The 12,985-nt window shown below is 37.5% G+C and overlaps 1 protein-coding gene across 4 annotated transcripts in view; it reads right to left on the bottom strand.

Moving 5' to 3' along the window:
- Positions 1–1,896: 1,896 nt before the first annotated feature.
- The window catches only part of MCCC1 (methylcrotonyl-CoA carboxylase subunit 1), a 58,348-nt gene continuing 47,259 nt past the window's right edge, over positions 1,897–12,985 (bottom strand). For all 4 annotated transcript variants that reach the window (XM_061414732.1, XM_061414747.1, XM_061414740.1 and 1 more), the window contains 5 exons: positions 11,572–11,621; positions 8,489–8,626; positions 4,752–4,859; positions 2,755–2,826; positions 1,897–2,262 (listed from right to left, as the gene is read on the bottom strand). In XM_061414732.1, the coding sequence (XP_061270716.1) occupies positions 2,134–2,262; positions 2,755–2,826; positions 4,752–4,859; positions 8,489–8,626; positions 11,572–11,621 (497 nt within the window). In that variant the 3' untranslated portion in view covers positions 1,897–2,133. The remainder of the gene's footprint in view (positions 2,263–2,754; positions 2,827–4,751; positions 4,860–8,488; positions 8,627–11,571; positions 11,622–12,985) is intronic.

Here is a 12,985-nt window from a genome sequence, read left to right as displayed (position 1 = left end):
TGAACATACTTCATACATGTCAACCCCTTGCTTAATTACCTGGAGTTGATCACTGTCTTTAATTTTTAATTCTACTTTTTAAAGAATGTTTTATTAAAGGGGAAATGGTGGGGGAGAGGTAAACTAGGAGCATGGGATTAACAGATATAAACTACTATACATAAAATAGATAAGCAACAAGGACTTACTGTATAGTACAGGGAACTATATTCAATAATCTGTAATAACCTATAACGGAAAAGAATCTGAAAATAATAGATATCAAACTGAACCACTTTGCTGTATACCTGAAACTAACACATTATCAACCAGCCATACCTTAATAAAAAAATAGCTTTATTATATATATATATATATATATATATATACACGAATCTAGTTGATTTTGCAAGTCTGTAAAGATAGTACCATGTGTCTATCTCCTGGTACATGCTATTTCACTATTATGAATTCGAATTTCATCCATGCTGATGCTCTTGTTTATTTTGCTGTTACATAGTATTCCACTGTGTGCCATACCACAGTGATTTATTCCTTCTCCTGCCAACCAACTCGGATCCTTTCCAAAGCTTTGCTATTACGGGTAACGTGGCTATCAACATTCTTGGTGCACAAGTGTGTTTGTACATTTCTGAACTGGGATGTTAGGTCATAAGGTATACAAATGTTCACCCTTATGAAATAATATCAAAGTTTTTTTTTTAAACAGACTCTAATAAGCCAGATAAAATTTTTCCTGCTGAAAAATAATTCAGTGTAACTACAACTTGCAAGATAAAATCTAAACCTGCCATTCCATGCCAGTTACCTTCTGGTCCCAAACTAAATTTCATACTTTCTCTCTTATTGTCCCTACTCACCCATCCAAGCACTTCCCTCTCCAGTTGGGCAGATTTGCTCCCGAATATAGAACCCAACTTGCTCATTTTCAACAGTGTAGGCTCTGCTCCTTCCTTTCTAGTGTATAATTTCCATGCACTCCTGCTACTGCCCTTGGGTTCTCCTTCCTTAAAGAAACCTACCCTGTGCACACCTGCCCACTGAAGTCTCTTCCCCCAACTCCTGAAGACCTGTATTCTGCACATCATAAGCCATCAGCCTTCACCCAGACCCACATCTTAGTGTGTTGAGTTTCTTGCTGCCTTGTTGGAAAAATGGATGTTCTAACTGCTGTGTGATCAGATGTCCTTGGGAACTCAGCATTTCCAAAGTCAGTATCTAGTACATTTTTCACCACTCTCTTGACAATGGAATTACTTAATTTTGGATTTGATTGTTTTCCACATAACGTTTCACATGATTATGTCTTATTTTCCCAATTAAGTCATCAGCATCTTAGAGTACAAAGACCATATTTTAAAATTTCATTGCAGTCTCTACAACATTGAATGCAGTCTCATGTGTGCAGCTAGAACTCAATTCAACAAATATTTAACACTTCAGTAGATACCTGAAAATGAAGAGGCTTGAAAGTGTATTTCTAGAAAAATTATATTCTAGCATACAATTTAGATATTATATATATGTGCATAAAATACATATACACAAAAGCTTAAGTGTGTGGATATACATTTGTACAAGCTTAGCAAGTACAATAAAGACAAAGGCGGTCTGGATAGAAACTTTCCAATCACAAAAACAAGAAACAAATAACATCCAAGCGTTTAAACTGCCTAAGAAGTTACTCTTTGGCAAAAACTCTTAGGTTGAGTTTAGTGCTATGGCATCTGTCTCTGAAATATGTTAATGTTCATTTTTGTCATGACTGTGCCTGGGAGATAACTCATTTAGTTAAGTGACCTTTTCTCTCTCAGTTCTCTTTTGATCAAGTTGCTGCCCACCTGCCTAAAAACAATGCATGGTATAATATTTGAGGCAGAAAGAAACCATACTATCTCCCAATTTAAAAAGTATACTTTAATTTTATTAGTATGAAATATTTTGAGAGAATTTATTGTATTTGTGACCCAAGTACATGATTTTTAAACATGAAAGGGTTTTAAGCAGAATCATACAATCATTTAGTAAAAGTGCTAGTCGTCAGATCCCGAGAAAAGCAGGAAGGCACTGTCTCTTTTTGGTGTGGATACTGTATTGAACATGTTGCTTAACTGGCTGTTTATTTGATGGAGTTTAATCTGCTTCCCTTTCGTCAGAGTCTTCCTCCTCAAACTCGACTAAAGGAGCGTGTCTGTTGGCCTGAGAACCTTCTTTGTAGAATACCTTCTTGATTGTGCCATCCTTTGGCGCCTTTATGGTATGCTGTAGAGACACAAGGCATGGCAGACAATGGCTGTGATACTAACGAGGGTTGAGCACACACCAAGTCAAGACACAGGAAGAGTGAGAAATGAAGTCAGCTGCTTTGATGTTTTGTCATGTATCAGTGCTTCCTGACCTTTCTCACATCGCAGCACACTGAGAAAATCAAAACATGTTTATGGTGCACTTGGGGGTTGAGAGGCGTCATTACCTTGATACACCTGTAAACCATTCAAGGTCAATAATTGGGAAGCTCTGGATTAGCTAGTAATTCTCAGCCCAAGCTTCACAGTAGACTCTCAGCTGGGAAGCTTTTAAAAACTACTGATCCTTGGGCTCCCCTACAGGAAACCCCAATTCAACTGGACTAGGGAAGGATTTTTTTCCCCCTGATATTTAAAATGGTCTTAACTTACAAAATAAGACAAAAGAAAAATTGGGACCGACAGCTCCCAAAATTTACTTGGCAAGTGAACCCATGATTTCACTTACTTCCATTTTCATGGCAATCATAACCATCAGAGAGTCTCCAGCTTTTACTCTGTCTCCAGCTTTCACAAACACCTAGAGATTCAGAGCGACAGGTTAATATCTAAAAAGAGAGGTCCCTTGTGATGGTCTACATGCGATCTGACAACTGGGCAAATTACACACCTGATCTGTGGTGCGCAGAGTTGGTACAAACGTACAGAGAAGTATGTGTCTATGTGCTTGTCTTGTCTGCCAAAGACAAACACACTGGCCCCAGTCAGAGACCCACAGGTCCGCCTGGCATTGCAGGCACTGTCATAGTGGGGTCACTCCTTAGTTCCCCACCTTCACCACCCCCGCCCCATCTAGTTTTCCTTGAATCAGTGAATACATTCTACATATTTCAAGTCTTTTTGTTTTCTCATGAACAGACAGACAAGACATATCACCAACAGGGAAGGACTATAGGCCCACGTCACTTTATTGTGCTTTGCACATAATGCCTTTTTTTTTTTTCCTTTTTTTAAGAGATTGAAGGTTTGTGGCAACTTCATCAAGCACGTCTCTGGGTGCCATTTTCCCAACAGCATTTGCTCACTTTGTGCCTCAGTGCCACATTTTGGTAATTCTTGCAATATTTCAGTATTCCTCCACCAGTAAAAAGATTATAACTCACTGAGAGCAGTGATGATGGTTAGCATTTCTCAGCAATAAAGATTTAAAAAAAATTTTATTTTATATTGGCATATAGTTGATTTACAACGTTGTGTTAGTTTCAGGTGTATAGCAAAGTGATTCAGCTACGCATACATCTAAGTATTTTTTAATTATGGTATGTATGTTGTTTTTTTTCTAGACATGATGCTATTGCACACTTGACAGACTACAGTGTAATCATAACTTTTATATGCACCGGGAAACCAAGAAATTCATGTGACTTGCTGTACTGTACTTGGTGGTAGAGAACCTCACAAGTAGAGATACTGTAGTATCTCTACAGTATGCCTGTACTACACTTAAATGTCTTCACGACAGGCAGAGTGCAGGGTCTTGCCTGGCTTTCTAGTTTTTAGGTTGTTAAAAGAATTAAACTGGTTGGCAACCCAGAAAAAAATCTCTATTTTCCTTTTTTCAAGTATAAATTAAATCATATATGCCATATGGTTTTACTATCTTCTCGGTTAACATGGTTTTAAGTAGTTTTTAGAAACATCACACAGTAGAATTAGGTTCTGAAGTCAATGCGTTCAGGCCAAATTGTGAAAAATGAGAAACACGTCTCAAAGCCCCTCGATCACCCAATGTTGAGTGATAGTTTAGTGGCATTCGATGAAATCAACAATCTGGGTTTAGGCCAGTTATGAGGGGAAAAGTGCATCTTTAATTGTAAACCTGTGCAGGGATGCCCATATGACGAGGGGCCTGTTGGGAACTGAGCCTGAATGAGTGAAAGGCAAGTGCAAGTTCCCCAGCCCACTGCCCTTCTGGGGCAAACATTTCCACACACAAGTGGTGGGTGAAATAATTCACACTATTTAAGTAGTTGTTTTCTTCTTCTATTTGTTGGTACCAAGGATTTTTATGACTTAAATGCAGTTGAGGGCACTCTATTGTACGCAAGTAAATAAAAGGAGACCACTGGTCTACCACCACTGGAAGTCATCACCAGTATGGATCTCATATCTGAATATATACTGCATTCAACACCAGACACGTTGTTCTTCACCAATACCTTTCAAATTTGGGATAATGCTTGGTGAATGTTCCATTTTAGTCAACTACTTTGATGGAATTCTCACTTCAAAGAAAAGTCCTTATCATAAATTAGGTAAATTTATGATTCACTGAAGACTGTAATATAGAACTTGAATCTTTGATAGATCTTCTTGTTTTCTTGAAATGGATGCTTTCCAATGAACAAGATTTAGAGAGGGGGAGAAGGATATATGAAACAAAGTTCAACAAAGACATTTATGGGGACTTACTGGACATCATTCTACATACATTCACGTCAATACCTTTTCAACAGTTCCAGTCATAGGAGCTACAGCACCCCCTTGGGTTTCTCCTGAGCTTGCTGAAGACAAGTATCGGGGAACCGGAATGCCAATCTGAGTACTTCCATCCTATAAGTAGAAATGATATTTATAGGATATATATATAGGATGTATATTTATAACATAAATTAGAAATGAAATTAAGATATTATCACTGTAGTTTTATGAATAGGCCTGAGGATGATTATTTTCAAGCTATTTGTTAAATATGAGTCTTATTTAATACCAGGATTCTAACTAGCTTTGTGAAAGTCGGTCAGTCATGTCCAACTCTTTGCGACCCTCCAAGGAATTCTCCAGGCCAGAAACTGGAGTGGGTACCCTTTCCCTTCTCCAGGGGATCTTCCCAAGCCAGGGATCAAACCTAGGTCTCCCACATTGCAGGCGGATTCTTTACCAGCTGAGCCACAAGGGAAGCCCAAGAATACTGGAGCAGGTAGCCTATCCCTTCTCCAGCATATCTTCCTGACCCATGAATCGAACCAGGATCTCCTGCATTGCAGGTGGATTCTTTACCAACTGAGCGTCTGAGCAAATTACTAAACCCCTTTCAGTCTTGATTTCTACTATAAAGAAGTAATGGCATACATACCACAGAGGGGATTAAAAGAATTAAGTACCTAACTGTTGGTAAAAGACAGCCACTGTCTACAAGCCATTTTAGTAGCATCTCCACTCTCAGTTCCTTAGTCTAAGCCAGGAACTCTTCTTAAGAAATATATAAAATGTCCTTGATGGTCTCAATAACGTTATGAGGTGGGTATTGTTACTTATTCCTGTTTATAAATAGGAGAACTAAAACCTAGAGAGTTTAACTTGCTCAAGGTCAAGCAGATGCCGGTAGGGCCAGGATTTGAAAGCAAACAGCTTCACACATCAGAACTCATCAGTTCAGTTCAGTTCAGTCACTCAGTCGTGTCTGACTCTTTGCAACCCCATGGACTGCAGCATGCCAGGCCTCCCTGTCCATCACCAACTTCAGGAGTTTACTCAAACTGATGTCCAATGAGTCAGTGATTTCATCCAACCATCTCATCCTCTGTTGTCCCCTTCTTCTCTGCCTTCAATCTTTACCAGCATCAGGCTCTTATTCAAATGAGTCACCGCTTCGCATCAGGTGGCCAAAGTATTGCAGCTTCAGCTTCAGCATCAGTCCTTCCCATGAATATTCAGGACTGATTTCCTTTAGGATGGACTGGTTGGATCTCCTTGCAGCCCAGGGGACTCTCAAGAGTCTTCTCCAACACCACAGGTCAAAAGCATCAATTCTTCAGCACTCAGCTTTCTTTACAGTCCCAACTCTCACATCCATACAAGACTACTGGAAAAATCATACCTTTGACTAGACGGATATTTGTTGGCAAAGTAATGTCTCTGCTTTTTATATACTGTCTAGGTTGGTCATAACTTTTCTTCCAAGGAGCAAGCATCTTTTAATTTCATGGCTACAGACACCATCTGCAGTGATTTTGGAGCTCAAAAAATAAAGTCTGTCACTGTTTCCACTGTTTCCCCATCTATTTGCCTTGAAGTGATGGGACCAGATGCCATGATCTTAGTTTTCTGAATGTTGAATTTTAAGCCAACTTTTTCACTCTCCTCTTTCACTTTCATCAAGAGGCTCTTTAGTTCTTCTTTGCTTTCTGCCATAAGGGTGGTGTCATTTGCCTATCTGAGGTTATTGATATTTCTCTTGGCAATCTTGATTCCAGCTTGTGCTTCATCCAGCCTGGCATTTCTCATGATGTACTCTGCATAGAAGTTAAATAAGCAGGGTGACAATACACAGCCTTGATGTACTCCTTTTCCTATTTGGAACCAGTCTGTTGTTCCATGTGCAGTTCTAACTGTTGCTTCCTGACTTGTATACAGGTTTCTCAGGAGGCAGGTCAGGTGATCTGGTATTCCCATCTCTTTAAAAATTTCCACAGTTTGTTGTGATACACACAGTCAAAGGCTTTGGCGTAGTCAATAAAGCAGAAGTAGATGTTTTTTTTTGAACTCTCTTGCTTTTTTGATGATCCAGCGGATGTTGGCAATTTGATCTCTGATTCCTCTGCCTTTTCCAAATCCAGCTTGAACATCTGGAAGTTCAGAGATCACGTACTGTTGAAGCCTGGCTTGGAGAATTTTGAGCATCACTTTGCTAGCGTGTGAGATGAGTGCAATTGTGTGGTAGTTTGAGCATTCTTTGGCATTACCTCTGTTTGGGATTGGAATGAAAACTGACCTTTTCCAGTCCTGTGGCCACTGCTGAGTTTTCCAAATTTGCTGACATATTGAGTGTGGCACTTTCACAGCATCATCTTTTAGGATTTGAAACAGCTCAACTGGAATTCCATCACCTCCACTAGCTTTGTTCGTAGTGATGCTTCCTAAGGCCCATTTGACTTCACATTCCTGGATGTCTGGCTCTAGGTGAGTGATCACACCATCATGATTATCTGAGTTGTGAAGATCTTTTTGTATAGTTCTTCTGTGTATTCTTGCCACCTCCTCTTAATATTTTCTGCTTCTGTGAGGCCCAGACCATTTCTGTCCTTTATTGTGCCCATCTTTGCATGAAATGTTCCCTTGGTATCTCTAATGTTCTTGAAGAGATCTCTAGTCTTTCCCATTCTATCGTTTTCCTCTATTTCTTTGCATTGATCACTGATGAAGGCTTTCTTATCTCTCCTTGCTATTCTTTGGAACTCTGCATTCAAATGGGTATATCTTTCCTTTTCTCCTTTGCTTTTTGCTTCTCTTCTTTTCATAGCTATTTGTAAGTCCTCCTCAGACAACCATTTTGCCTTTTTGCATTTCTTTTTCTTGGGGATATTCTTGATCACTGCCTCCTGTACAATGTCACGAACCAGAACTCATGCTCTTCACCAATCCATTCTACTGCCTCTGCCATTATACTGTTATAGCACACAGACTATGGAAGCAATGCCTGGCAAAAGGAGATCATCCTTGACTCCAAATATACAGTTTAATTACTGGAATACTGAAGGCATCTCATCACAAAGTACTCTGGTCTGGAAGATGGTTCTCAAGTGTGAGAAGGCTCTGAAGAGGTCACAGGAAATTTGATAATCCACTTCCTTTCTTCGCCCACACAGAACGCTAAGGTCTCCTAACAAGCTCCTAATCATATCCATGCCAAGCCTACCTCAACCATCCTTCAACTGCCAAGAGACCACCACTAACCCACACGCACCTCCCCTGTAAGGAATATCTGGTCCACAGACTCCTCCCACAATGGTCACCTCCTCCCAAGTCTCCACAATTCCCAGTGCCAGGAGAACAGTGGTTGGGGGAAGTGTTTAGAGTATTTGAGAATTAAAGGAAGAAATGGATATGTGTCTGTCAGTGAGAATCTGTGAGAACAGATGTGGTGAATGGAGAAATAGAGAGGTAGAAACGTGACAAAGATTCAGACTGAAAGGGGGATAGACACAAAGTCACAGCAGTGAGAGAAGGAAACAGGGTGTGCTGCTCGCCCTCATCCCTCTGAGGGCACTGTGTGGCATGCAGGATCTCTGACTAGAGATTAAAACCATGCCCCCTGCATTGGAAGCACAGAGTCTTAACCACTGGACTGCCAGGGAAGTTCCAAAACAGGATCTTTCTAATTTCTCAGTGGAATACTTCTGGTCAAGCAATTTTCTCCCAAACTCCAATAGTGTTATTATAAAACACTAAAAAGACATTACCATGGAAAATAGGTAAATAGTGTTTTTCAGGATAATTAGCTTAATTTTACTAGCAACTCCATTAACAGAAGATTTCAGATAAGTGCAGTCTCCCTCACTGCAAAGATCACCAAGGACATGGAAAGTTTTATCTTCAATCTGAAAAAACAAAAAATTAAGATCCTTAAAGTAAATGAACAACCTTACAGAATTAAAATCAAAATCAATTCTTTACTGTTAATAGTTTCAAAAGGAAACAGGTAAAAACATTTTTTTAAATCATGCAGGAAATTTCCTAAGATTCATAAACAAAATAGTCTAGAAAGAAACAGCAGTAAGATAATTAAAAGAAAAAAAAAATAGTTATGTAACATATCTACAGTAGCACCATAATGCTACGGATAAAAGTTCCTTTAAGAATAATAATAAGAAAGTGAGATAGAAATACAAATCAAAGTAAGAAAAATTATTAAAATTCAGTTGAGTATATTATATGTTAATACTCATTTCTGAGTATCCAAAGTAAATCGAGTTTTACTGTGCAAAAGTTAGTGATGAATAACGCCAGAATCTCATAATTAGATTGATTTCTTTTATCTCACCAACATGGAGATTGAATTTATGGGTTTTCAGTTATGATTTAAGAAGATAAGTTAGCTGGAGATTGAGCACAGTTTTCTTACTCTGAGAGACAGAGTACCAAAGAACAGATTTCACACTTAATCTTTTCAAAGTAGCTGACAAAAGGACATGAAATCATGCTGTTCTAAAGGATGTTTTCTCATTTATATACACAAGAAAAAATTTCCCCTATACACATAAAATTCATTTAAATCTTCTTTATTTTTCAATTCCCCTGTTAAGAGTCAGAGTCCTGTGGCTATTCTTTTCAAATATATTATATAGGTTAAAGTGAAATAGGTCACACTGCAGTATTTATACATGGTTCTCATCTATCCTAAGTTAAATATGACATTTCACTCTGCTTTGTAACCTACTAAGACAGCCATTTGAACGTCTGTGGAATTCTCAGGATATAAAGGTTAGATTGGGAACAGTTTTGTTTAAAGACGTATAGAAGCTCATTCTAAATTTGTGAAGGTAGTTCCATGAGCAGACCAGAACAAATCTGCAATTTACTTTACCATTTACCAAGGGATAAGAAGGGGTCCCTAAACCAGAGGTTACCAATATTAATTGCAACCCATATACTTAAGTTGATTTCCCATCATTTGTCTGAATCACAGAGAAAGGAAATCAATGTGTCTCAAAGTGTTGGGGAATCTAAAGAGCATCATTGATAAATTCATTTTGTTGGATTTGAAATCTCTTAGCTCATAGGAAAAATGATTTATTCTATTTTCTGAATTTTATACTCACTATAGGAATTTGGTTGAGTTCTCACATTGTTTTTTAATCCTTTGGCATTTTATTTTGCCAATGTAATGGATTTTTTAAAACTGAGGTCTATCACAAAAATTTTGACTAAAGAGCCTCAAAGTATGACCTGTGGATCCCTTGGGGTCCCCCAAGCCCCTTAAGGAGTTCCACAAAGTCAAACAATTTCTTAATAACATAATATTGTCTTTTTTCTACTCTCATTCTCTTACAAGTATATAGTGGAATTTTCTAGAGATTCTAGGACACATGATAATGATATTACTCTGATGGCTAATGGAATGTGTGCTTGGTGATAATCTTTTCTCAGTTTATCCTGCAACTCAACAACAAAAACCCAGCCAGATTTTTTTAGAAAGGCAAATAACTTGAATAGATATTTCTCTAAAGAAGATAAGTAGGCAATTAGCAATGAAAAGATGCTTAATATCATTAGTCATTATGGAAATACAAATCAAAACCATAGTAAGATACTACTTCCATACCTTAGGGGTTTTTTGTTTTTAATAAAAACAACAACAACAACAAAACAAAGTAGCTAGAATATAAGTGTTGGCAAGGAGGGATGTAGAGAAATTGGATTTTTTTGTGCACTGCCGATGGGAATGTAGAATGGTATGGACACTATGGAAGAGTATGGTAGTTCCCCCCAAAATTAAAAAGAGAATTACCATATGATACAGGAATTCTACTTATTTGGGTACATGCCTAAAAGAATTGAAAACAGGGTCTCGAAGAGATACTTGTATACAGATGTTCACAGAAGCATTATTTATAATAGGCAAAAGATGGAGGCAACCCAAGTGTCCACTACTCATCTATGTATTTAGATTGGATAAATAAAGTGTAGTACATACATGCAATGGAATATTATTCAGCCTTAAAAAGGAAGGGAATTTGGATGGATACTACAACAATGGAAGGGCCTCAAAGACATGCTAAGTGAAATTAGCTAGTTACAAAAGGAGTAAGCGCTGAATGATTCCACTTATACGAGGTACCTAGAGCAGTTCAATTTGCAGAGACAAAGTAGAATGGTGATTGCCAGGGCCCAGGAAGGGTGGGTGGAGGAGGGGGAGTGGACCCTTTTAATTGGGACAGAATTTCAGTTCTGCAGGAGAACAGTTCTGCAGATGGATGGTGGTGATGGTTGCACAACAATGTGAATGATTTAATGCCATGAAATTGTATGCTTAAAAATGGTTAAAATGACAAATCACATATTATATACATTTTAAAAACATACATTAAAACAATAACACATTTTTTTCTCGATGTAATTTTCTAAATGGTAAATATTAATAGATGTAACTAATACAAACAAAAACTCTTTGGGGAATCTCAATAACTTTTAAGAGTGTACAGAGGTCTTGAAACCAAACATTTGAGAACTGCTGCTTTAGATATAAATACATTCACATAATTTAGGGGCTTTTTAGATGTCTTATATCAAATATTATTATCATTATTTTTTTAACCAAGTTTTTATTCTTAAGGAAATTACAGCCAAACTGAGTAAATAATCAGAAACTATATAGGGAATAATTTTTCCAAATTGGTCTGAAATAAAAGCTCATGACATTCTCCTAACTATAGTCATGATAATCAACAGCTTCAAATAAAGTACAGAGTGAAAACATGCTCTACTCAGTATGAGAGAAATCAGATTCAGCTCTGAGCTGTAGAACAAAACCAAGGAGGCTTACCTGCATGCTATATGATCCATCACGGTTATATGTTACAGCTATGGCTACATCTTTATGGAAAAAGTGAGGAAATTGAAGAACAGTTAGAAGACATACATTTATTCAGTAACTGAGGTTCTGAGAACCTCACTTTCAACCTAAGGAAAACTAGTTTTTAGGGATATCAACATCTTTTAACTCCCTGACAATAAAATTTAAAAAAATTAAAAAATCAGACAGGTTTCAATAAAGGTGAATTTCAGACTTTTCTTTTTTAAAACTGAAGTTCTAACTCTTTTACAGTTATAGGATATTTCAGATATTTCCCCCTCAAAAAGAAAGGCTGTAGTGTCATAGTAGAAAACGTAATTAATTGGGAAAGAGAAGTTCTGGCTTACGGCCCAAATCTGCCATCCATGGTACGATCATCTCTGTGATCCTAAGACATTTAAAATCCTGCTTTTCTTAAAAGCTATATATGATAAACCCACAGCAAACATTATCCTCAATGGTGAAAAATTGAAAACATTTCCCCTAAAGTCAGGAACAAGGCAAGGGTACCCACTCTCACCACTAACTATTCAACATAGTTTTGGAAGTTTTGGCCACAGCAATCAGAGCAGAAAAAGAAATAAAAGGAATCCAGATTGGAAAAGAAGAAGTAAAACTCTCACTGTTTGCAGATGACATGATCCTCTACATAGAAAACCCTAAAGATACCACCAGAAAATTACTAGAGCTAATCAATAAATATAGTAAAGTTGCAGGATATAAAATTAACACAGAGAAATCCCTTGCACTCCTATACACTAACACTGAGAAAACAGAAGGAGAAATTAAGGAAACAATTCCATTCACCACTGCAATGAAAAGAATAAAATACTTAGGAATATATCTACCTAAAGAAACAAAAGACCTATATATAGAAAACTATAAAACACTGATGAAAGAAATCAAAGAGGACACAAATAGATGGAGAAATAAACCATGTTCATGGATTGGAAAATAAGTATACTACCTAAAGCAATCTATAGATTCAATGCAATCCCTCTCAAGCTACCAACGGTATTTTTCACAGAACTAGAACAAATAATTTCACAATTTGTATGGAAATACAAAGAACCTCAAATTGCCAAAGCAATCTTGAAAAAGAAGAATGGAACTGGAGGAATCAACCTGCCTGACTTCAGGCTCTACTACAAAGCTACAGTCATCAAGAAAGTATGGTACTGGTACAAAGACAGAAATATAGATCAATAGAACAAAATAGAAAGCCCAGAGATAAATCCATGCACCTATGGACACCTTACCTTTGACAAAGGAGGCAAGAATATACAATGGAGAAAAGACAATCTCTTTAACAAGTGGTGCTAGGAAAACTGGTCAGCCACTTGTAAAAAAATGAAACTAGAACACTTTCTAACACCATACACAA

Source organism: Bos javanicus, chromosome 1 (assembly GCF_032452875.1).
Source record: "Bos javanicus breed banteng chromosome 1, ARS-OSU_banteng_1.0, whole genome shotgun sequence".
Lineage (NCBI taxonomy): Eukaryota > Metazoa > Chordata > Mammalia > Artiodactyla > Bovidae > Bos > Bos javanicus.
The sequence above is the reverse complement of the archived record's forward strand: the minus strand, read 5'-3'. Positions and strand labels throughout refer to the sequence as shown.